This window comes from Polyergus mexicanus, unplaced genomic scaffold (genome assembly GCF_030449975.1).
Source record: "Polyergus mexicanus isolate NDT 795.1 unplaced genomic scaffold, iyPolMexi1.0 SCAF_13, whole genome shotgun sequence".
Lineage (NCBI taxonomy): Eukaryota > Metazoa > Arthropoda > Insecta > Hymenoptera > Formicidae > Polyergus > Polyergus mexicanus.
This window is the reverse complement of record NW_027223333.1, coordinates 1,361,220-1,383,654: the sequence shown is the minus strand read 5'-3', so window position 1 is coordinate 1,383,654 and position 22,435 is coordinate 1,361,220. Positions and strand designations below refer to the sequence as shown.

The window sequence follows — 22,435 nt, the reverse complement described above, 5'->3', positions numbered from 1 at the left end:
TTTCCTGGAAGGTAAAGACCGGCGTTCCCACCGACCCGATTGCCCCTCGCGATCATTTCGCCCCTTCACCTCCCTTCGAGAACCTCTTCTCTCTCTCTCTCTCTCTCTCTTTCTCTCTGTTACGAATCCCTTCCAGCCTTTCGATCTTTTAGTCCGCGAGAAACGTACGCGAGAAAGTACAAAATCTTTTCTTTTATACGACAAGGAGAAAAGTATATGCAATCTCAGCGAACAATGGAGGATGAATGCGTGTCGCCAGGTTTGACAGAACCAGGGTCCATTCTCTCCTGCACAATTCGGAGAAGGGGTAGAGACAATCCTGTCTCGCAGAGAGAAATGGTAGACGAAGGCGCGCGTTACGCTTTCGTAAAAGCACGCTCGTCATAAAGTTGCTAAAGGGATTTACGGTATACGCGCACGGTACGTCGTTACGTTACGTTCACGTACGGTGCGTTATTCATATCGTTAAATCTAACGATCGCACGTTATTCAGCTTTACGAGGGCGGTTTAACCGCGATCTTCATCTGCCGCGTCGACCTTGGTTATTAAAACTCGTTGGAAACTCTCGTCCGGCGAGAAACCGGCATTTTTCTCCGATCGATTTTATTTCCCCGATATCGATCTCTACACACTTGGAAAATTTGCCTAAAAATTTAATGATCGCGTTTCTCCGATCGATTATTTTTTTTCGATATCGAACTCTATACACTTGGAAAATTTGCCTAAAAATTTAATATATATATCGCATGTCCCAAAAACGGTCCACAGAAATTTTTCTATTAATTTAATATAATATGGATGTGTCAAATGGGGTGACGCTAATACTATACTTTGGGACGTAGCACGGATTCTATACGCGAGTAAAGTCAACTTGAGACGGGGGAGAGATTTCTTCCTCCACGTCGCTCTCTCGCGATAATGAGACGCGTATTTCGTTGTAACATTTACACGCCGCTATCGTTCAGTTCGCGCCGCAACACGGTAATAAATATTACCGATTGCGCGCAAAAGCCGGCTTCAATGGAGCTCTTCTCCATCTCTCTCTCTCTCTCTCTCTCTCTCTCTCTCTCTCTCTGTAACTATATTTTCGAGCGATAGCCACTTTTTGCGATTGGAGCGATTGCGCGCGCTCGTTAAAGTGCGATCCTTAATTACTGGAAACGGACACGCGAGTTTATCACCGTGCCAGAGTGCGTTTAAATCTTGAGGATCTGCATTCGCAGAGAGAGAGAGAGAGGGAGAGAGAGAGAGAGTGTTATCCTCGATACCGAGCTTTTTAGAAATTAAGAGGATTTTAAATTCGCGATATTAAAGAGGGTGGAAGTCAGGGAGTTTTAAACGAGAATTAAATTATTATATATTTTACGCAAACGTCATACACGTGGAACTTGTCGATAAACATTCGCCTCTTTTTCTTTTTAGAGCGTTTCATCGAGCAAATTTATATATCAGTTTCTCTAGCCGTGTAATTCAAACGTAAATAGACGTTAACGACAAGGAGATGGCGGCAGATGGTCGAAAGTTTTCTTTTTTGCGCAATTCCTTTTAATAGCCTGCGACTCCCCTGGCGCTTTTCTCGAGGTACAGGAGATCGCGTCCATGGGATTAATCACGGGAACGTTGAAATATTAACGCGTAAACATCACAATACACGCGCGTTTCGCGTTGGTTTCTCGACAAATTAGGCATGCATGTAAGCCGGATCCTAATAAACGCAGACGTTTAACGTGTCCTATCTAGATCGCGATTCTTTCTATAAATAAAATAAAATTCAAATATCGTTAATAATTTTTTTTAAACAATACTAGAGAGAGAGAGAGAGAGAGAGAGAGAGAGAGAGAGAGAGAGAGAGAGAGAGAGTCTACGAGTCTCAGAAGGAGAAAATCAGTACGTAATCAATGTTTGCGCATTTGACATTTTTTTCCGCAGGCCAGTTTCGCGGGTGCCTTCGCGCGCGCGCGCGCGCGCGCTTTCGCGTCGAGTCAGCTGACGACGACAGGTGTCATACATACACGCACGAGACTGCAATGCGGCGGAGTGACTATTGAAACGAAAGCTTTCCAAGCTCTCTCTGTTTTGCTGCGCGGTTTGCGGAGAACCGCGGATAACGCTCGGCGATGTTAAACACTCGAGGAACGTCGAGGATTCGTTCCTCCAGAGATTTAATCTCATAACGACGTACGGGAACACGTCCGAGAAGTAGAGCGAATTAAGAAGCGCCCGTTTATTATATAAAAATCAATCTCGCGTGTTTCTGTCAGAGGAGCGTTTCGATTCGAGCGATTTTTAGAGCCGTGTCAGCCGTGGATCTCGCGTTACGTGCTCGTCGATCGAGGGCACGTAGGGTGTTTATCATCGGGTTGCAATCGCGGTCGGAAGTGACCCGCGTTTGTGTCGTCGCGATTCTCCTTTCTAGGACACGACGCGACTAACTGTAAAAATATCGGGGACGTCCTAATCGCCTCGTGAAACTCGCCGTAGCGGAGGTTACCGCAGGTGTCTCGCAGCGCCGCGGGCCGTCTTCCTCGTCGGCATGAATCTTTCATGAGGCCTCTTCTCTCTCTCTCTCTCTCTCTCTCTCTCTCTCTCTCTCTCTCTCTCTCTCTCTCTCTCTTTCTCGCGACTCGCTCGCGGGGCCACATTAAATGCACCTTCACTTTTGCCGAGCGGCCAAAGGCAGCCGATGTCTTTGAAAATGACTCGCTGTGACTGCCGAACCCTTCTTCGACATCGAGAGTCGTGTCTTTGGGCCCCAGCCTCGCGGGCACGTTCGATATTTCTCTTCTCTCCTATACGAACCAGCTACATTGTGACCGTAAAGTAGATATCATCTTTCGCAAACTATACGTATTGCTATACGTATTTCACGTTGCAAAATTGCGCAAAGATATTATTACCTGTCGAGTGTTTCGCGATTGAAATCGATCCCGGCTACGATTTATTTAGCGTTCGCTTAATAATCATTTTCACTTTTTTACTTCACGTTTTTACTTTCACTCCGATTGTTTTCGCCAATTCGCATCTCATCTTCCTAGACTCACTCCCGTAGATAATTCGCTCTTTGTTCTCACCTGGATGATTTTATGGCTGACGTTAACGATAAGATGGCTCGAGAAAAATACTCCTGGGATGTTAATTGCCGCTAAATCAATTTCTCTCGCGCTTTACCACGTTTCGTTGAAACGAAAACGTTGTTACCGTTTTCTCGAAAAGGGATCATTATCGAAGGTGACACAATGGTGTTCGTTTATTCGCTCGTTCCCGCGCTCAAAAAAAAAAAAAAAAAAAAAAAAAAATCCTTCCACCCTTTGTCTCACGGTGTGTCTCTCACCTGTAAAACGGCCTTTACAATCTCGCAGTTGTTGGCAAACTGTGAACAAGGCCGACCACTTTGCCACATGTAACTTTTACTTATTTCTGCGCACCTACATTTCACTCACTGCAGGATCATTAATCACGGTACGCAAACGTTGCTTGGGATACCGTTGTAACCGCGAAGCTTAACCATTCTAAGCTAGGAGGACACGTCGATGTGCCGGGAAGCGCGACGGAAACATTAAAAATCTTCTTCAACTTAATCGTATCACGAGTCTCGCATATAAAACCGTTCGTCACATAAAGCACCGCATCAATCTTTTTTTAGAGAGGGAGAAAAATTGCCTCTTTACTAGCTGTAAAACGCAATGATTTTTGCCCGCAGGTGAAAGCCAATGAGACACAAGCGTGTCGCAAAAAAAAAAAAAAAAAAAAAAAAAAAAAAAAAAAAAAAAATCCCGTGCGTTGACAATATAAAATAGTTTAGAGCCGGCCTTGTGAACAAGCTTACGCTACAAGTACCCAGAATTCACCGTCGAACCACAGGCGTTTTTCGCGCTGCGGGCAAAAACTGGAAGCTGGCGATTTTACGCGAAAGGGACCCGTGGGATAGTTCGGCGAGTCTTGTTACGGACAGCTCGCGGAGCTCGCGTTTAATTGAAACCGATCGGACTAGACTAAACGCGGGAGCGCCATCATGCACTTTCCCGTTAACTGCTTTATCCGTTCCATTTTTTTTTTTTTTTTTTTTTTGCATTCGCGTGATATCGTGCGTGATGTCGGAGCGCAACAAACTTGATTGTATCTTAAGGTGATCTCATTTACTTAAGGGGACACCATGTACTCTCTGACTCATCGATTTTGATAATACATTTTAACGAGTAATTTTCGTCCAATGAAGTTCCCTTGCAAAGCGATTCGATGCACTTCTCGGGATTTACGTGGAAAAAAAAAAAAAAAATTATAAAGTCTAACGCAAATATAAATATAAATATCCTTACTGTCGAGTCGAATTCCAGCGATCTGTGACAACTTTTTTTTACACGTCTTGTCACGAGAACAGCGAGCGATTAATAGCAGATTTGCGACAAGTTATAACAAAGATATCGAGATTTTAGGAACGGGAATTTCCTATTGGCTTTCTTTTTATGTGTTTTCTTCCTTTTAGAAGAACCTTCAAAATTTTATTTTTTATCTTTATAATAAATAATGTAAGCTTTTTTCTCGATTCTCGCTGTACGTGGCTCACGAAGAACAATATTATTGAAAAAGTTTTTAATTTTTCAAGATCGAGGATTTTACATTACTCGTATCCGGCATAACTTATATATTATATCCATCTTCTATTTTATAGAAATTATATTAATCTTTTACGATGTTTAAAAAATAAAAATAAATATAATTCGTACGAAGGAAATTTTTTTTCACGAAGAAATAATAGCGATAATTAAATAATAATAATAATTATAATAGCAATAATAATAATTGCGTTAAACTTTCTGAATTTTTTCTCTACAAATTCCGAGAAGCGCCTCGAATGTTCATAAAAAATTTTTTTATCAAGATCGATGGGTCAGTGTATATGGTGTCTTCTTGTTAGACGTATCTACTTTCGTATTTATATCGGGAGAGAAGAAGATCTCCTATATAAATCTACGCATCGTGATGCTCGCGGATGAATTTCTTAGAAGCCACCTGCCGTTTTCTCGTTCATCGATTCTCGTTATTCGGAAGTTTACGAGAAGGGCGAAAAATAGAGTGGGTTTCCCTCCCCCTATAATCGATCGCGCGTGCCACTCATTCGTTCCCTTATTCGCAGAAACGTTCAATCGATCGATTCGAAATCGCGAGAAGCGTCGCGAGCCGATAAATATATTTTATGGCTGTATCTCTTTGACTCTCTTCGCCGTATGATGTAAAAATCGTCGTTCTCGAATCTCTATCGAAATATTCGCGCGTTGCCTCGGGGCTTCCTGGCGCTCAGCCTCCCGCTTTCGCGTTACGCAAAACGTCATTCTGGTGAATCGGGATAGTCAACGCTACGAACGGCGTTTGCGATTTGCCCTTTCATTCCCCTCCCCCGCTCTTAATAGAGCCGCGCTGTGCGCAGCCCGTTAGGACGAGAACATACTCGACCATCGGCATCCCGAGAGCGCCGCCGATTTGCGGTGACATTCTCGGTTTTTCTTCCCTCCCCTTTTTTTTTGTCTGTTTTCTCTTCTTCTTCTTCTCTCTTTTGACGTTGTTCGCGCGCGCGTGACATATTTTCAACTATTCTCTCGACGGATAATACTGGGAAAATACTACCGTCTATTTAAGTCGCGAGTGAAGCATTAATTGTATATGTTGGAACTTTGTACTTAATTCCAATATCATGTTGTCGATGTAATGAATAATATTACGTATTAAATAAAACTAATAGGTGAAATTTTTCGTTTCTCCTTTTCAGAAGTCAAATTAATATCGTCGAAGAGCGACGTCGACGATACAAAGGATATCCTGACCAAGTGAAGGAGAGGTTGTTGGAGGAAGTCTTGCGTGTGCGAGAGAGGGGAAAAAGGAAGCTGCGAGCGCGATGGGCGAAAGACGCGGTACGAAGGCGTTAGAGCTTTGGTGCCGTCGTATAACCGACGGTTATCCGGGTGTAAACGTGCAAAACATGACCACCTCCTGGAGAGACGGGCTAGCCTTCTGCGCCATGATTCATCACTTTCGGCCAGATCTCATGTAAGTCTATAACGAGTATTTGATCGCCGTCTCTCGTAACACGGTGAATGATATTACGCGGATAATAACGATGTGAGATTTCATTTTTCCGCCGTTCCATTTCCAAATGGAGTAATATTTATGATGATACTTTCTCGTGTAACATCTAATTGAACGCGATTTCTTGGGATTCCACTAATCGCAATACCCAGTCGTGTATGCTCTTAAAAGTGCAACTTAATCCCCAATTTCTGGCGCGTCTACAAATTGTCCTCGTTAAAGTCGATTGTCTCGTAAATTAAGCAACGGGGGAACCCGAGACTCATCGTTTCGGTTATGTCTCGTTTTAATTAACGGACGGTTTGTCTCTATTACTCGCCGAGATGATCCGTATGGAGAGTTTGGGAATCATTTTCATCATTTAATAAATGGGGGGGAAAAAAAAAAGTCAAAAGGATATTCAAAAATCAAGATATTCGAGGATTTTAGTCTTTATATACGCGTCAGTATTCTCGCGGGGAATTATTAAAATAAGAAATTTCTGAGGATCTCCCAAAGAGATGCAAAAGATCCAGAAATTCCTAGGTATCTCTGATGGATTGTGTCCCCTTCGTAGTAATCCCAGGATTTCGCGTCGCTGTCGCTCGGCGACGAAGGAAGGTCCTTCTAAAAATAGAAGTTCAGTGAATTGACGATCGATAAAGCAACAGCAGCCTGTGCACCCATCACATAGGAGATGTGCGTCGGTATTTTATAGGTGATAACGGAACGCAATACCGGAATCGTGTCGCGTTATGCAATATGAGGCCAAGCGGCACTTGTGCCATCTTCATTTAAAGATATTCTTCCTCGCGCTATCTAATCTCCTCAAAAACTTGATTTTTCTTCAAAATTACGATGCCAACAATTATAGATCTTAATCTAGTTCCATATTGCATAACGAGGTGTCAATTTATCCTGGAATATAATATATTTGTTTTAAACTGGCGGGAGAGACAATGTCGCCGATTTCTTCATTTTCGAGTACAATTTATAGTTTTAATTTTAATAAATACAATCGTGAGATTCCATCTTTTATTATTCGACAATTAACGAGCATATTCGTCTTCTTTTCCCCGCACGTTTCGTTCTTTTCGTCGAATAATCAATAAACCAGAAATAAAAAGGATAGACAATATCGCGGAGATTTATTTGTCTTCAATTATTCATGAAGACTAACGACATCTCAGTTTTCTTGGCAGGTGTTCAAATAAACACTCTCCGGTAGATCGTAAACATCTGATAATTATATCGCAATCGTGTTTGGCATCGTTGACGCGAGCGGATAAACAACGCGAGTAGAATATATTTGTTGGCATGTGGATGCGCATTTTTGTAGAATCTTCGAAAGGGAAATAATACACGGGAGAAGGCGATTAATATGTATTGTATTTCAATAATCTTAGACGCGAAATGTTGAAAGGATGAACCGTGAAAGAGTCTTGGATCGTTGCCCGAATCCCATATCGCGGATGAAAATGTTCTATCATGGAATAAGCAACGTTCTTAAGAGAAACGTAACGTTTCGTTCGCGCAAACCAAAGAATTCTATAATAATTTTACTTTGTCGTAAAAAAAAAAAAAAAAAAAAAACACCCTGTCCCGGCTTTCTATCGGCTCTATCCTGTTCTCACTCGACGATTGTATCTCGGTAGAATTAGAAAGGTGGAATTAAATTTTTTTCGCAGTTCGAAGCACGAAAATGTACGTCTTTATTTATCTCGATATTCCTGTGATCGAGTGAAGACTGTTGATTACAAAAAAAAAAAAAAAAAATTATTCTAAGTGATATGCACTTTTTAAAAAGTATCTGTAGAAAAGCAACGACACTTTCTTTTCCGTAAGATAAGATATTTTATTATAGATATCTGAATATGCAAAAATTTCCTTCAGGATAATCGGCGCTTTATTAAGGCTCAAGGTCTCTCGCGCCGAAGGGAATTCGCTTTTTATCGCGGACGGAAGGATAGCGAGGCTATCCTTCATTTCTCCTTTTTCTGATTGTCTCGACTAGCCCGACAAAAATCCACTGCAACGTAACGACAGAGGTAGTAAAACGGCGAGAAATTTTCTTTTACTATCCTGCGTTGAAACGAAATTTTCTCCCTTTTCATCTTTCATTCGTTCTCTCTTCTTCCCGAAGCGAATCGAATCGATTCAAGTTTCGAGAAATATTTCACGCGCGATGCCCACGAAACGCGTTTTGATTATCTCCTTATTAAAGTAGATGCGTGCGATTGAAAATTACAGAGATCGCCCCGGATCAGTCGATTCGCGACCTTTGTCGTCGAGTAGCCGAGCAGAAGGAGCCGTAAGAGTATCCCGGAAGAGTATCTCGAAGATCTCTCTCTGGGACGAGTGAAAGTGAAACCGATCGAAGGAGAGAATCGCGCGGCAAAGGGCAGACGAATTGAATTTTTGCTCGCGACACCGTCGTTCCATTGACGAAAACGTAATATTTGCACAAATGGTAATTGTTTTCTCCGTATCTTCCGCCAGATACTGTCAGCTCGGTCGCGTCGCGAATTAACATTCGACGTATATGGCTTTTCATCCACGTTAGATCCCCATCGCGTTTTTTAAGAATGCAGATTTCGCGAAGAGGTTTCTCTCTCTCTCTCTCTCTCTTTCGCGCGAGATGATATACAGCGATTAGCCGCGTCGAATGGCACGTATGAAATATCGCCAATAAGCCGAAAGACAGACGTAGTCAAATTCGCGTGGCTTTTTTGCGTCTGCGAAAGGAGAAAGAGAGATACGAGAGGGAGGAGAGAATAAAAGCGGTGGGTGTGGCATCTCGGTCTTTTCTCTGGAAGTCTGACTCATCTCGTGACCTCGTCCCCGGGACGATTGGTAGTCCGTCGTCTATCAGCTCCCGAATTTATCTCGCGAGCCGGTCGGGCGTTATCGCGATTATTAGAGAAGAGAAATATTGGCGAGAGGGAACGATATTACTTTTTCCGTCTATCGACAGCCGACCTGAGGATATAATCCCGTGAATTTTGAAATATCCCTTCGAATTTCGCGTTGCTTCGATTTTCCTCCAACAATCGTCTTCTCGTAGTATGAGAATTTCCAGAGATGTACGCCACACGAGATGAAACATCGCACACGCTCTCGCGAGGGATGAGGTACGTGTCGATTTCACGCTCCGCGTAAACCGCAACAAGGGGTTTAACATCCGCGCGGGTTGTTATCGCGTTATCAATCGAGCAGTCGAACAGATGCTCGTCTTTCGACCTAGAATTCCAAGTATTACCCTCAACCGTCGAGCAATATGCACCGATGCGGCTTATGCATATCGATTCGCCTAAAAGTGGAGCACACTCTTAGTAGGCAGTCTCGAAAAAGTGTGTGTGTGTGTGTGTGTGTGTGCACGTATTACCGACAGTTATAAAGAAAAAAGTGTTTGGCAGATTATAATTAATGTATGTGTAGAACAATCGATTGTAAAAAAAATTTGCAGAAAAATCCACCGTAAAAGCGAAATATTGTATTATCGAATTTTAACTTTTGTAGCTACGCTCTTTCGACGAGGCTTAAGCCCTCTTTTCATGACACTTTTGATCCTAAATCACCTTCTTCTTTGAGTCTATCTGAATAGATCCCCCTGGGATGCTGCGCTGGCCGACAATTTTGTCAGCAATATCGTGATTTCATCTCGACAAGTCAGCGCTTATTTACATCAATAACGTTGACGTTATCAACTTGTATTTATAATAACTCTGAAATGTAGCAAAAAATTTACGCGAGGGAAGATAATCAAAAGTTTGATTATTTCCACTGAATTAAAATTTCATCGTGTTTTCACGTCTTTATAAATAATGTATGTTTCAATGAATCGGTCTATCTGGACGAGGAGGCAGGTCGCTTGGCCCAAACGATATAAATTATACATTCGTGGGACAATTTCAGTCATGCGGAAATTTTCCGCGCTACGAAGACGCAATCCGATAGAGCCGCCTACGTATTTCCGGTATATTCCGTTGTACGGCATATAATGACACGCTAAACCGATTCCAATACACGCGACAAATAACATTGACGATCGTTGCAATCGTATTCGAACACATTGCACTTTGATTTCTCACGATTTTTTTAATTCATTTTTCAACTAAAACAACAAGTGACGCGCACATTTTCACAAGGTTGGCAAAAACTTAGTCTTTTCTATTAAAAATGTTAAAATGAATAAGCAGAAAAATTTTTTATCTTTATCTTCGTCAACTGAGAGAGAGTTTTTTAATTTAAATTTTATCTAAATAATAAAAAATAATATAAATAAAGTAGAAGAACCATAATGGATTAAGTATCGACGTAGCGAATAAATTAGTTGTTTGTTGGAAAATGTTGAATGGTAAATGCAAATCATATTTATATTGATAAACATTTTAAATCATGTCACTATTACGCACGCATTTTTCTTATTAAACTAAAAATTAATATTAAATTTACTAACATTTATATCTCCTCGAGAAGTTTAGGTTTTAAAACTTTCACATATTAATTCGAATTATAAAAGAGATTTTATTATTATATTGATTTCACTTGTTTAAACTATAATGATTATTATGATTTATTAATTTAAGCAGAAATATTCTTTTGCATAAGTTATATAAATATATCTTAGTTATTTTAGTTAGTCACATATTAGCTATTTTTATAATTTTTGTCAATTTATTCCATTGGATAAAATCTGGGATGGTAAATTTACGGAATTTATAGCATGATTTTTTCCACTCGCTCAACTTTTCCGGCCCACCCTGCATTTTAGATTATTCACAAGTTGTAGGAGTTACAAACAGAAGTATCGTTTTTATATAAAGCATTTTCTTTTGTATTAAAACCTCACGTTTTCTCTTTAGCATTCAGCGTCACATCCGTTGACAATCTTGGTTTTATTTCAGCGAGATATAATTGCGACGAATTTTTCGCGATCATCTCGCATATTCCCTTAATAAAGACCGAGCACACTTAACCCGCGTGATATCGTTTGCGAGTTACATATTCAGCGGTTAGCGGTATCGTGACGGTTATTTATACTTGCTTTAATGAAAAAAAGCGATTCTCGCGCTCACGAGAAGCCGACAGGGTGATTAATTCAAGGAATCCTTTTTACACATTCGTTTCATCGAGTGGCCTTCGAAGCGAATAAATATGCACGTGGCTGGCGGGATGGATACATGGAAAAGAACGAATGGCAAGAAGATTGATATACCGTTTAGTAAAGGATAAAAAAGAGATGAATAACGGCGATTTTAAGTATTGTAGTCTTCGCGTTTTGTTTTTTTTTGTTACAGTGACTTCGATGGCCTGAACAAGGATGACGTGTACAGAAACAACGAATTGGCTTTTAGAACGGCCGAGCAACATCTCGGGATCCCTGCCCTTTTGGATGCCGAGGATATGGCGTCTTGCACGGTTCCCGATCGATTGTCGATTCTCACTTACCTCTCGCAATTTTACCAAACTTTTGGAGGTGAGTCTTTTTGCCCGAATTGCAATTAGCCTGTCGCTTGAAAATGCGTCGATAAAGGTTCGAGAGAGAGAGAAAAAAAAAATGTAATGTTTGCTTCGAGCGTCGTTTGTTTAGACACTTGGTCGCGTGAGGAGTAAATCCAGACGCGTTGAAAGATTTAATTCATTCTTCGTTTCATCCGCTCTCTGTCTCGTCGCTATATTAAATTCTCCCGATGAAACTGAAAATAACCCGAGCAACGCGCGTTTCTACATGGAATCCATTTTGCTGAGCTGCATTCGGTAGCCTCGTATCTTTTTTTCTTTTTCAGATCTGACCCAAATAGATCTATTGCAAATAGTCTCGGGAAATGTGCGCGACGATTCTGGTGCCAGTTTTTGTTTTCAATCTATTTATTTATCGATCGTTCGCTTGGATACAATCTCGGGAAAAAGTACGCCACTCGAATCTTTGTTAAAGATTTTTTTTTTCCTAAAAAAGAGCATTTCATTTCGAACATCGCAGTATCTCTTTCATCATTCAACGCGAATTTTGCGGAGAAGTGTGATTTTTCGACAAAAGAATCCCTGGTTTACATAATTCACTTTACTATACAAGATTGATTGCCATATGATTTTGATCGAAACGAATGAGAGAAAAATCTCGTGTAGATCTTACGGTTTACATATATGATCAGGCATATGAGATTTTCCTGTTAAACGAGCTTTGCAATTCTCGCGCTGTCTCTCTCTCTCTCTCTCTCTCTCTCTCTCTCTCTCTCTCTCTCTCTCTCTCTCTAACGTGTACGACGTCGCGTTCCGATCCCGAGAAGCGCGAGAACTGGGGAAAAAAAGGAACAGTTTATCAGCGCACACATCACGTTTCGCTTTCCGGCGGAAATCAGGCGAGTTCGATTGACAGGAGTATGACATTTCGAAACGTCGCAACATGTTAACATCTCACCCGTTACTAAATAGGCCAAATAGGTGACGCCGATCAAACGGGCACGTGTCAGCGATTGGTTTCCTAGCTTTCTCCCCGACGTATCTATATATCTATCTCCCTCCCTCCCTTTCTCTCTCTCCCTCGCAATTGTCCCTTCGATTAATATCTCGCGAGTGACGTTCGTCGCGGAAGTTGCCCTATACAAGCGCAAGGTCGGTTGTCGTCTGTCATTAGACAAGGTGAGTTTCCAGACCCGAAGTACAAATGGTTTTAAAAATCGCCAAGAAAGATTTAGATTCCCGAATGAATTTGGAATAAACTTTTCTCTCTTTAAGGGGGCATACCCGTTTAAACACTCGAAAAATGAGTACATTTTCTAGATTTTTTTGCAGCGCAACGACTTGATAAAAACTTATTATTATTATTATTATTATTATTATTATTATTATTTTTTTTTTTTTTTAAATTATGCGAATCGCAGATTTATATTTTCATGCACGGGTTATGCATGATTTTTTTTTAATTTTGAAAAAACGCTTGAACAGCAGACAACTATTAATAAAAATTTAATAAAATTTAATTTAAAAAAAAAAGACGTATTTTTGATTTCAATTATGATAAATAAACGTTTTCATGCACACCGTGCATGAAAATATATATATCTGTAAATATACGTATAACTTAAAAAAAAAAAAAAATTTTTTTTCTTTTAAACTGAAAATTTTTATTTATGTATTCTTGATAATATTGTATTAAATATCGTGAAAAAGAAAAAAATTGTTTATCAAATCGCTGCAAAAAATCTAGAAAATGTACTTATTTTTCGAAGGTTCAAACAGGAATCCCCCTTAATACATTTTTGTTTATCTTTTCAAAATTCCTTCATACTATCTAAATATATATTCGCGATGACCCAGTTCTCTTTGGCACGACCGATACGCGGCGTCGTAGATAACGTCTCGTAAGAAGCGAGGGGAAACTTTGTATGCTCTACGGCATTCTATTTAATTGCTTGTTTTTATCCGACCGGTCGGGGAGGCCACTGATTATCAGGAGCGCAATTACTGCCTGTCTGACCGCGAGATTGGCTTTGAAAATTTGAGTAGCCACTTGTTGAATCGCGCGCGTCGCAAGATTTGCATTCTTTTCCCGCGGCTTTTCCGCCATTCTCCCATCTCGCGATCGGAAAATAGCTACCTCGCTAGCGACGATGCATCGACCCTTCGCGTTATCGTTTGCAACCACTTGTTGAACGAATATTATTACGCGTCGTCGTCGTCGTCGTCGTCGTCGTCGTCGTTGTTGCGAAATTTTCATTCGGATCAAACGCGGCGTCAAATCCGTCTCGCGAATACACGAACGCTACTAAAGGATATTTAGTTTCTTCTCTCGACGCATATTTATATGTCATTATATCGTAAATTTTTTTTTAGAGCGATTTTAACGCGATTTAATCTTCCCTCGTAGTTTACGATATGAAATTGTTTGATGGCTAAAGTTTAATAATAAATTCAAATATTTCACATATCGCGACCTTTCTCCTATTCCTCGCCTTCTCCGCGTCAAGAAGATTGTGGCGTGAATTTATTCGATTTCTAGCTCTCGGCTTCGCCCTCTCGCTTTGAAATTCGGCGGCGTTTCGTTACGCAAAGCGTCGATTTAATAACACGCGATTACTTTTTTCACCGTAATCCCTTTCTTCGAATCGTAGTTACGAAATAGGGGAAGCGCATCATTTGCCAGAGATATCATTTGAGTTGGAATGTACGCTGTAAAAAATTTTCTACAAATTCCGACACATTTTTGTCTGAATTTTCAGATCCGAGTGTCTGTAAGATTATTTCGAACAATTTGTCTTAATTATCAGAGTCGTTTTTCTTCTGAAAGTTCAGAAGAATGCGTCTGCAAAAAAGCTGCAGAAACTTTGTCTGAAGTTTGTAAAATTTTCTTTACGATGCACGTCGCACGTAAGGTGAAGCCTTTAAATCTATTAATAGTCCACCCGCGTTCTCTCGGCTTCTACAATCTTATAGAATTCTCCGTAGATTAACCGTCCCGTTAACCTTTGAACGACGGTTAATCTCGATCTTGCGGGGCACCGAGACCCTTCTCTCCTCACGGTTGCGCCGTAAATGCCCGCACGGTTGCAAATTAACGCGGTTCGTGAGGACCTATCCCGTTTCTCAAATCACTACCTGCAACGAGGAAATTGCCACATTGCTCGCGGTAGTCGACGTGTCCTGTCCGCTTTTATAGATACATTAGGCCGCGCCACTCGAGATAGAGTCGGGAGACGATCGCGTCCGTCTCCCGACCAACGATAGCGTCTCGTGGACGCTTGTCCCGCATTAGTACAAGTAAGCGGAAGATGGAGGTAGTACATTTATCGTGCGGAGGGTGCCGTCAACTGTATACGTGTGCGCGTGTGCACTTTACACAATACAGATATCATCCTTAACGGTGTATCGCGCGCACAGTAATGAGGAAAGGATAAATGCGCACTTCCTCGAGAAGCCTATACGAGACGAGTTATGTTATTTTCCATTTTTCCTTTATAGCAGAGAAACGCTACGAGCTTGGAAAAATGTCACGAGAGAGATGAATGTATTAGGTGTACAACTTTGCTTCCGCCGTTTTGCTATACGTAGTATACGTACTTGCTATCGATCTCAGACCTTAATAGGTATAAAGTTAGCGTCTACACTCGGCGTGTCGTATCAATGTTGTAGCCCGGTGTCTTCTGGCCAATGTATCCCGTAACAATATGGCAGTTGGAATCCGAGTACTCCCGCGGATGCTTCGTCTCGCACTTTAGGAATCAATTTTTCTTGCTTAATGTTTGGAACGATAGAAAAATTACTCAGAGATATATTATGATTATTAGGTGTACAACTTTGCTTCCGCCGTTTTTCTATAGATGGCTTTAGCGGTAAGTAGTGGTCGAAATAAATAGATCATAGACGTCATGCGATAAACTTGGGCATCTGTCAACGTAACCCCATAGAAACATTAGTCGATTTGTGTCCGCGTCATAAAGTTATTCTCGATTGAAAATGTCACTTTACGAGCAAAATTCTCGTCATTTGCGGGAGGTTTTAATTTTCTGCTTCAATATGAAGAAATCTGCGGCCGAGGCTCGTCGAATGCTCTCAAATACTTATGGTGAAGCCGCTATTAGCGAAAGAACGTGTCGCGAGTGGTTTCGACCCTTCGAGAACGGTGATTTTCACGTCGAAGACCGGCATAGACCGGTGGAAGAGAAGAAGGTTTTCGAAGATGCAGAATCGGAGGCATTACTTAATGAAGACTCGAGTCAAAGTCAAAAAGAATTGGCACGATCATTGGGAGTGACTTAACAAGCAATTTCAAAACGAATCATAAATGTATAACCAGTTTTTTTACAATAAAGCCTCGAATTTCGGGGAAAAAAAAAACGGCGGAAGCAAAGTTGTACACCTAATATTTTTTGAGTGTATATTGTACTTTGTATTGGTCGCAGATTGATCGCGACGCATACGATACGTAAGTAAGCGATTTTATGCGAATGAGTTGAACAACTTTTCTTCGTACTGCCTTGAAAAAGAGCCAATATTATTGTTCAAACAGAAACGTATTCCCCTCTTCCGTTTTCTTCGTACTAATATCGATCCGCAATAGCGGTACCTTCAGCTTCTCGCGCATAAATATTCACGCCACGAAGGAAAGTTCCATCAACCGTATCGATCTTCCATCGATATGTAACTACAACGGGTAACCCCGGGAATTGCTTCCGCCTTTAAGTCTCTCGTTAAAGGAAAGCAGGACGTTGTTTACATTTTAATAATAAACATACATCTTCCCGCATAATACTTTAACTATTCTTCTCATCGTAAAGGCTGTTCCTTCGATGAAACGAAAAAGGAAAATAAATTGGTAAAACGCTTGATGGAATATATTGCGTCTTGTTGCAGGATCTTCGCCCAGTCGTCTGGCGACGAGCAGAACAACCGAGACCGCCGACGAGAGGATCGCCCCTGTTCCGGAATCTCCTAAACAAAAGGTACGCCATGATTATAATACGATCAATCGATCGGAGGCACATACGCTTCTCATGACTTTCTTTTGCCGGCTCCCCCTCTCTTTCCCCCTCCCCCTTTTAGTATATATAAACGTCATATAATTTTGTACGCGATAGTTTTGTCACAGGCTTGAAAATTTCCTTAAGCTTTCTCAGAAGAATGGAGAATCATCGTCTTGTAACACGTTGTTGAGTCACGCTATAAAATTCATTTATTCATCTTAATACAAGATACGAGAGATATATTCGTGCGAATCGCTTTATCTCGCGTTGTATCTTTCATTTCCTATAAAAATAACGTTTTCGATATTAAACGCGTTAATCGGGCATCTTCTTTTTTCCCCTCTTTCTCTCTCTCTCTTTTTTTTTTTTTTTTTTTTCGTCTATCCAATTATCATCGCGAGATGATTTTGTCGTTCATTTTCAGACTCGCATTCGCAAAAAGGTCGCGAAGACGCACGGTTTAAGTAGAGCGTAAAAGCCTCGAGTACTTGGATCTTTCCTAGCGACGGAGAGAAATAATCTCGAAGAGACTCCGATGCGTCGCTCGTTCGTGCGCGGTTTACCTTGACACGGGGTGCCATCCCAGGTCGCAACAACAAATGCCATTATTGCGTTTGCGTAATCACGCGCGCATTATCGACGCACAGGCGTCGTCCCCCTTTTCTCATCCTTTATTTATTTTTATTTTTTATATTCGCCCTTTTTCCATTATCTCTCGCTTGGCGACCGGTCGAAGATGAGTGCGTAGGCGAGATGAGATAGACTGATGCTCGTACGCACGTTAGTTACACACACACGCGTGCGCGCGCGCGGGCACCTCGCACGAACGATCGATTATATTTTTGTGTCATCTCTACACATCTGTATTTACACAAAATTCATTAAATTTATGTACGTTCGATAAAATTAATAACAATAAATGGATATGATGTTATGCAATATGAAACCAAATGTGACGTTTGCCTTAAACGAACATCATACATATGTTGTAAACTTTCAGTAGCTTGTGTGTGCTTTCTGCGAATGATTAATTACGAAACGCTCTCATCGATGTTTGAAAAGATATGTTACTTTTATTAAAACATGTGAGATCTGTCCTCGTGCAATGTCAAGGTTTGTCACGTGTTTATTTCGTCCGTCGCGGTTAGTTATAGGAATGAAACTTGTACACTCTCGTTCGATAAAATTTATTTCGATAACTCTTTCGCAAAATGTCGTAGCAAAATTATTTGGAGAAACACTGCCGCGAATGATCGTTAAACCCCCGATGCGAGAAAACGCGCAGTTGGCGTGCACGCGGTTATCTGTCACGGAGATCCATTTAACCGGCGATTTTTCGGCCGACAATGACCACTTCTGTCATTCACTACGCGTCATCTTCGTGATCCCATTCCCGGACGCTTCTTAGTAGGTACTTGTTCGCTATTGCTACCTGGATCCTTAATCAGGGTGTCTACTCTCTGGGAGAAGAAAAAAAAAAAAAAAAAAAATTAATTGTGATGGAATTTTATCGAAACTCGGGGATTTTTTTTTTTTTTTAATTCTCTCTTTTTGATAATTCAATGTTGCTCTTGTATTGGGAAAATTAAATTATCAAAGGGAGAGAATGACAATCCGCCAATAAGCAAAATTGTGAATTATGTGTTTAAAATATATTATGAATATATATCTGTTCTTTTTTTATATATTCAATGTCTTAAGAAAATATTGAGTATGCAATACATAGGCGTTACTGTAATTTTTAATGATAAAAAATAATAATACTATGGAAGTAAAAAATGTTTATCTGACCAAAGCTATTTTCGGTTTTTCTTCCATACATTTACAAATCTAGCACTTGAAACTTATGTGGTTTTGTATTTTTTTCTTTGTATATGAATGAAAAGAATTAGAAAAGGCATACAACAGAAAATTTTATTTTGAATAAAATTGCATCGAAAAATACTGAAAAATTATTTCTTTATTTGGGCAAAAATATTTGAAAGATCAGGAAATTTTCAGGAAATATTTTTACAAGATTTGAATAGACACTCTGTTAAAATAAGCGGCCGAGAGAACATTTGTATTCACCGATGACAGCGTGTACACGAGAGAGAGAGAGAGAGAGAGAGAGAGAGAGAGAGAGAGAGAGAGAATGCGCGTCGAAAAATTCGGACGAGTTGCTGGTAAAAGGCAGCGGGAGTGTGAGAAAACGTTCGACCAATTTTCTTTATAATGTTAAAGTTTCGACAACATACTTATCCATTCGCTCCCGGAACATGTGTATTACCTTCAACACTTGTCAGCGTCTGACTGGATAGATTCGCGCACGTCGTGAACACGAAGTTACATTGCTCCGAAAGTAGTTTGCTCGTGGATCTATTCAAGATAGATTCCCCTAGATAGCTCGTCGGGGTCTTCTCCAACCACATTATTTTCAAGCAACTCGCGGGTGCAATCGCTCCCCACGTCTCGACCAGGAATCCACCGAAGGAACCTGAAATGTATTATTACCCGAAACGGAAATCACGCGCATACCCAAGTTACGCTGTAAAAGAATTGACTGAAACTTCAAAGTGTCTGCAGGTTTTTTTTTATTTTTTTTTTTTTTATAGACACACCGTTTGAATTTTTAGACAGAATGCTGTCCGAATTTTCAGACACACTCTTCTGAAGTTTCAGAAAAACGACTCTGATGATTAAAAGAGATTATCTGAAATTTCTTTTAAATATCTAGGTCTGAAAATTCCGACAAAAGGATGTCTGAATTTAAAAAAAAAATTTTTCATAGTGTAAATTAGATTCTGTTACAAAGTTGCGACAATCCCGCGATGAATAAGACCAGCATAGTCGTTTTCCACGTCCACGCGTCTTATTACAAGGCTCCGATAGTAGGTTGAGATATCGCGTGCATATCGTGCCGGCACTAATTACTTTTATCGCGGACTCGGCTCGTTATCGAACACTCGATGGACACGCGTGTCGCATTTTATTCGCCTCGAGAACTTGAGGCTGCTGATCCGCGTTCTTAGTCACTCGGGCTGATTCGCCAAATTGACGAATTGTCAAAACGTTGAGAAGAGAGACGTCATTCACCAATGTGTCGGTAGTAACTCGTTTTACAAGTCGAAGAGGAACGAGAACGGATACACGATGGACGCTCGCGCGTGGGTCGAGTTTTGTTCATTATGGTTCGCATAATGTTCGTCCGGTTGTAGTTAAAGCCGCCACGCGTGAGTCACGCGGCGAACCTACACACACACACACACACACACACACACACACACACACACACACTTGTTAGGCTTATACAACGGCGGACGTCCATTTTGGTTGGCATTAGATCAACGAAAGCTCGAGTTCTATGTAAAAGCCGCTCGGTGAATTATCCAAAATCAAGTTAAAAAAAAAAAAAAAAAAAAAAAAAAAAAAAATTAAAACGAATATAATTTGTAGACAATATTCGCGCGTCAAGTTAAGTCAAATCCCGGAAATTGTCGCGCTGGTACTGAAACTCGTATTGTCTAATCTCTGCCCCTTCCCCTCTCATCGTATCTTTTTGTTCTCCAGGAGGAAAGCTTGGACTTAATGGGGCAATATAAACCTGAAATATTCTGCTAGAAGGTAATTTCGCTTTGTCGTTATTGTTTTGCTTGCTTGTGGTTGTTGGGTAAGCTGATGCATGCTCGCATGTCTCGAACACGCTGTCCGGTGTGCGCATAGACCGAGTTTCCACAACACGATGCGTGTGTGATTTGAAGAAGACGACAGATTATTTAACATTTTTCCGTTAACAACAATGTAAAAATAGAACTGCGATTGTGATTTTCGCAGAAGAAGAACGAAAAAAAGATAATAAGTTTGCGACTCTAATCCGGGCACATTGAGGCTCGTTTCTTACACGTGATAGCCGGGTAATGTCTCTTGTTACTTGTTAGTCGTAGAAATTGTTACATTCCCTCGTATCATGCTGGCTAACGACACCGAACGTCGTATCTTTATATTCACCGTCCATTTTTTATATACATATATATATATTTTTTTTTTATTTCTTACGGTAATACGGTACGAATCTTCGTCGTGTCCTTCAGTTCTTGGATGTGTTCGCGAAGAAAGAATAATTCTACGCGGTAGATGAAAACGAATTTACGACGGTGCTGCGGAATCGCCGCGACGCGAAGATTTCGTCGTGACCGGACACCATCGAAATAGACAGACGACTCGCCTCGATTGTGTCCCAGCCGACGTGAAATACTCTTGCACGTCGGTATCGCTATATGTATACCTACGTAAGGCTAAAAGAATCGACCCGAGAACACGATCGATCAATCCTTCTGTCTCGCACTCTTCCAGACGACACGTCGCCTATCGGCCTCGCCTCGCTTCGCTTCGCGTCGTACCTTCGATAGAAGGAGGTAGTTGATCGAGCTTGACCAATAAACTCCGTCACCCGGAAGCGGTCGTCCGAGAACGTCCGTCACTTCTGTGGCATTTTTCGAAACCGGACAAGAGAGAGAGAGACAGAGATAAACTTGCATCTCCGACTCTCGTTCGCATTTAAAGCGAGAGTTTGATACTCGAACGGTTACGTTTGCCTTGTTTACTTTATATGAAAGTTTATATCGCATCTATATTACAAAGCCCGGTAAACGTCGAGGAAAGTAATAATTAATCATGCGCGGAGAGACTCGGCGAAGCGCGACGTTCTATTTATATGTCATTGCCACTCGTTGCGTGTACCACGTATGCATGCATGCACGCACGCACGTACGTACGCACGCGCTCGTTCGCTCACGCAATAGAAATCGGACGCGCGGTCAGCAGCCTCTCTACAGTTCCACGCAGCCGAATCGTGACTGTAATTCTGTTTCCCGGGACTAGAGACTACGAGGAACGGTAAGAGAGAACGTCCGACGAAAATTCGCGCCGTCTTCGATCTCTCTTTCTCTTTCTTCTTCAATCCCGGACAGAGATCCGGATTAGCAAGATCGATCTCGCTCCGATATTTGTACGGTGTTTCCCAAATTTTAGAATGACGCACGCAAGCGGAAAGATAAACAAAGTGCGTATAGATTATTTCTATACGTTGCGTAAACGACGTTCGCTTATAATATTTGTAATAATATTTCGCCTGATCGGATTAATTAATCGCGTGCTTAATATTCCTCAAGAAAATCGATACGTCAGCGATGTTTGTGCTCTTGCGTATGTGAAACATTATTACAACGAGAGAGCTCGACAAATATGGCGCGTTTTCGTTGATATGATTAAATTAAATCGCGATTAATCAAGCTACATGATGATACTGTAACCCTCGTTCATTAATATATTATATTTGCAATAAACGCGATAATAATTTCGATTATATTAAAGAGAGAATTTGCGTTGGGGCTTTAGAGATCTTACAGACAAAGAGTGCATTTTTTTTTTTTTTTTTTTTTTTTTTTTTTTACCAACCCGTGATCGATCGCCGCTTTATTTAACCGTCTATGTAAAACTCATGCACGTGGTATTCGATGAAAGTTTAATAGAAATCGATTTTGCGGTTAGCAACCTATCATCCATGCCATTTTTCAGCGCGTGCGAGGAGGATTGATATACGTGTACATAGAGGGTCTCCCTTATAAAAGCGCGATGCGACGAAAGGAAACTCGGAGATAGGTTGATTATATGAGTCATCGGTTTTTAATCAAATCAGTTTTCGGTCACACAACACACCGTCTCATTTACATACGATACGCGATAAAAATAATCGGCGAACGTGAATTCTCTTTGAGACGATCTCTATACGTCTGTAGAATTTTCTCTCGACTTGATCTTTCACGAACGAATTTTAACTTTTCCCGACCGAGAGAGTGAAACGCTCAATTGAATATCTGTAATATCGGAAAATCGTCTAACTTCTCAACATATTGCCGTATGTCAGTGGTAG

At 40.9% G+C, this 22,435-nt stretch overlaps 1 protein-coding gene across 3 annotated transcripts in view; it reads left to right on the top strand.

The window, feature by feature from the left end:
- The window catches only part of Mical-like (MICAL-like protein), a 64,302-nt gene that overhangs the window by 36,695 nt on the left and 5,172 nt on the right, over positions 1-22,435 (top strand). For 2 of the 3 annotated variants that reach the window (XM_070306655.1, XM_070306656.1), the window contains exons 2-4: positions 5,766-6,043; positions 11,362-11,540; positions 16,415-16,503. In XM_070306655.1, the coding sequence (XP_070162756.1) occupies positions 5,892-6,043; positions 11,362-11,540; positions 16,415-16,503 (420 nt within the window). In that variant the 5' untranslated portion in view covers positions 5,766-5,891. Of the gene's footprint in view, positions 1-5,765; positions 6,044-11,361; positions 11,541-16,414; positions 16,504-20,073; positions 20,128-22,435 lie in introns of those variants that run through there. The other variant, XM_070306657.1, reaches the window with a different exon arrangement.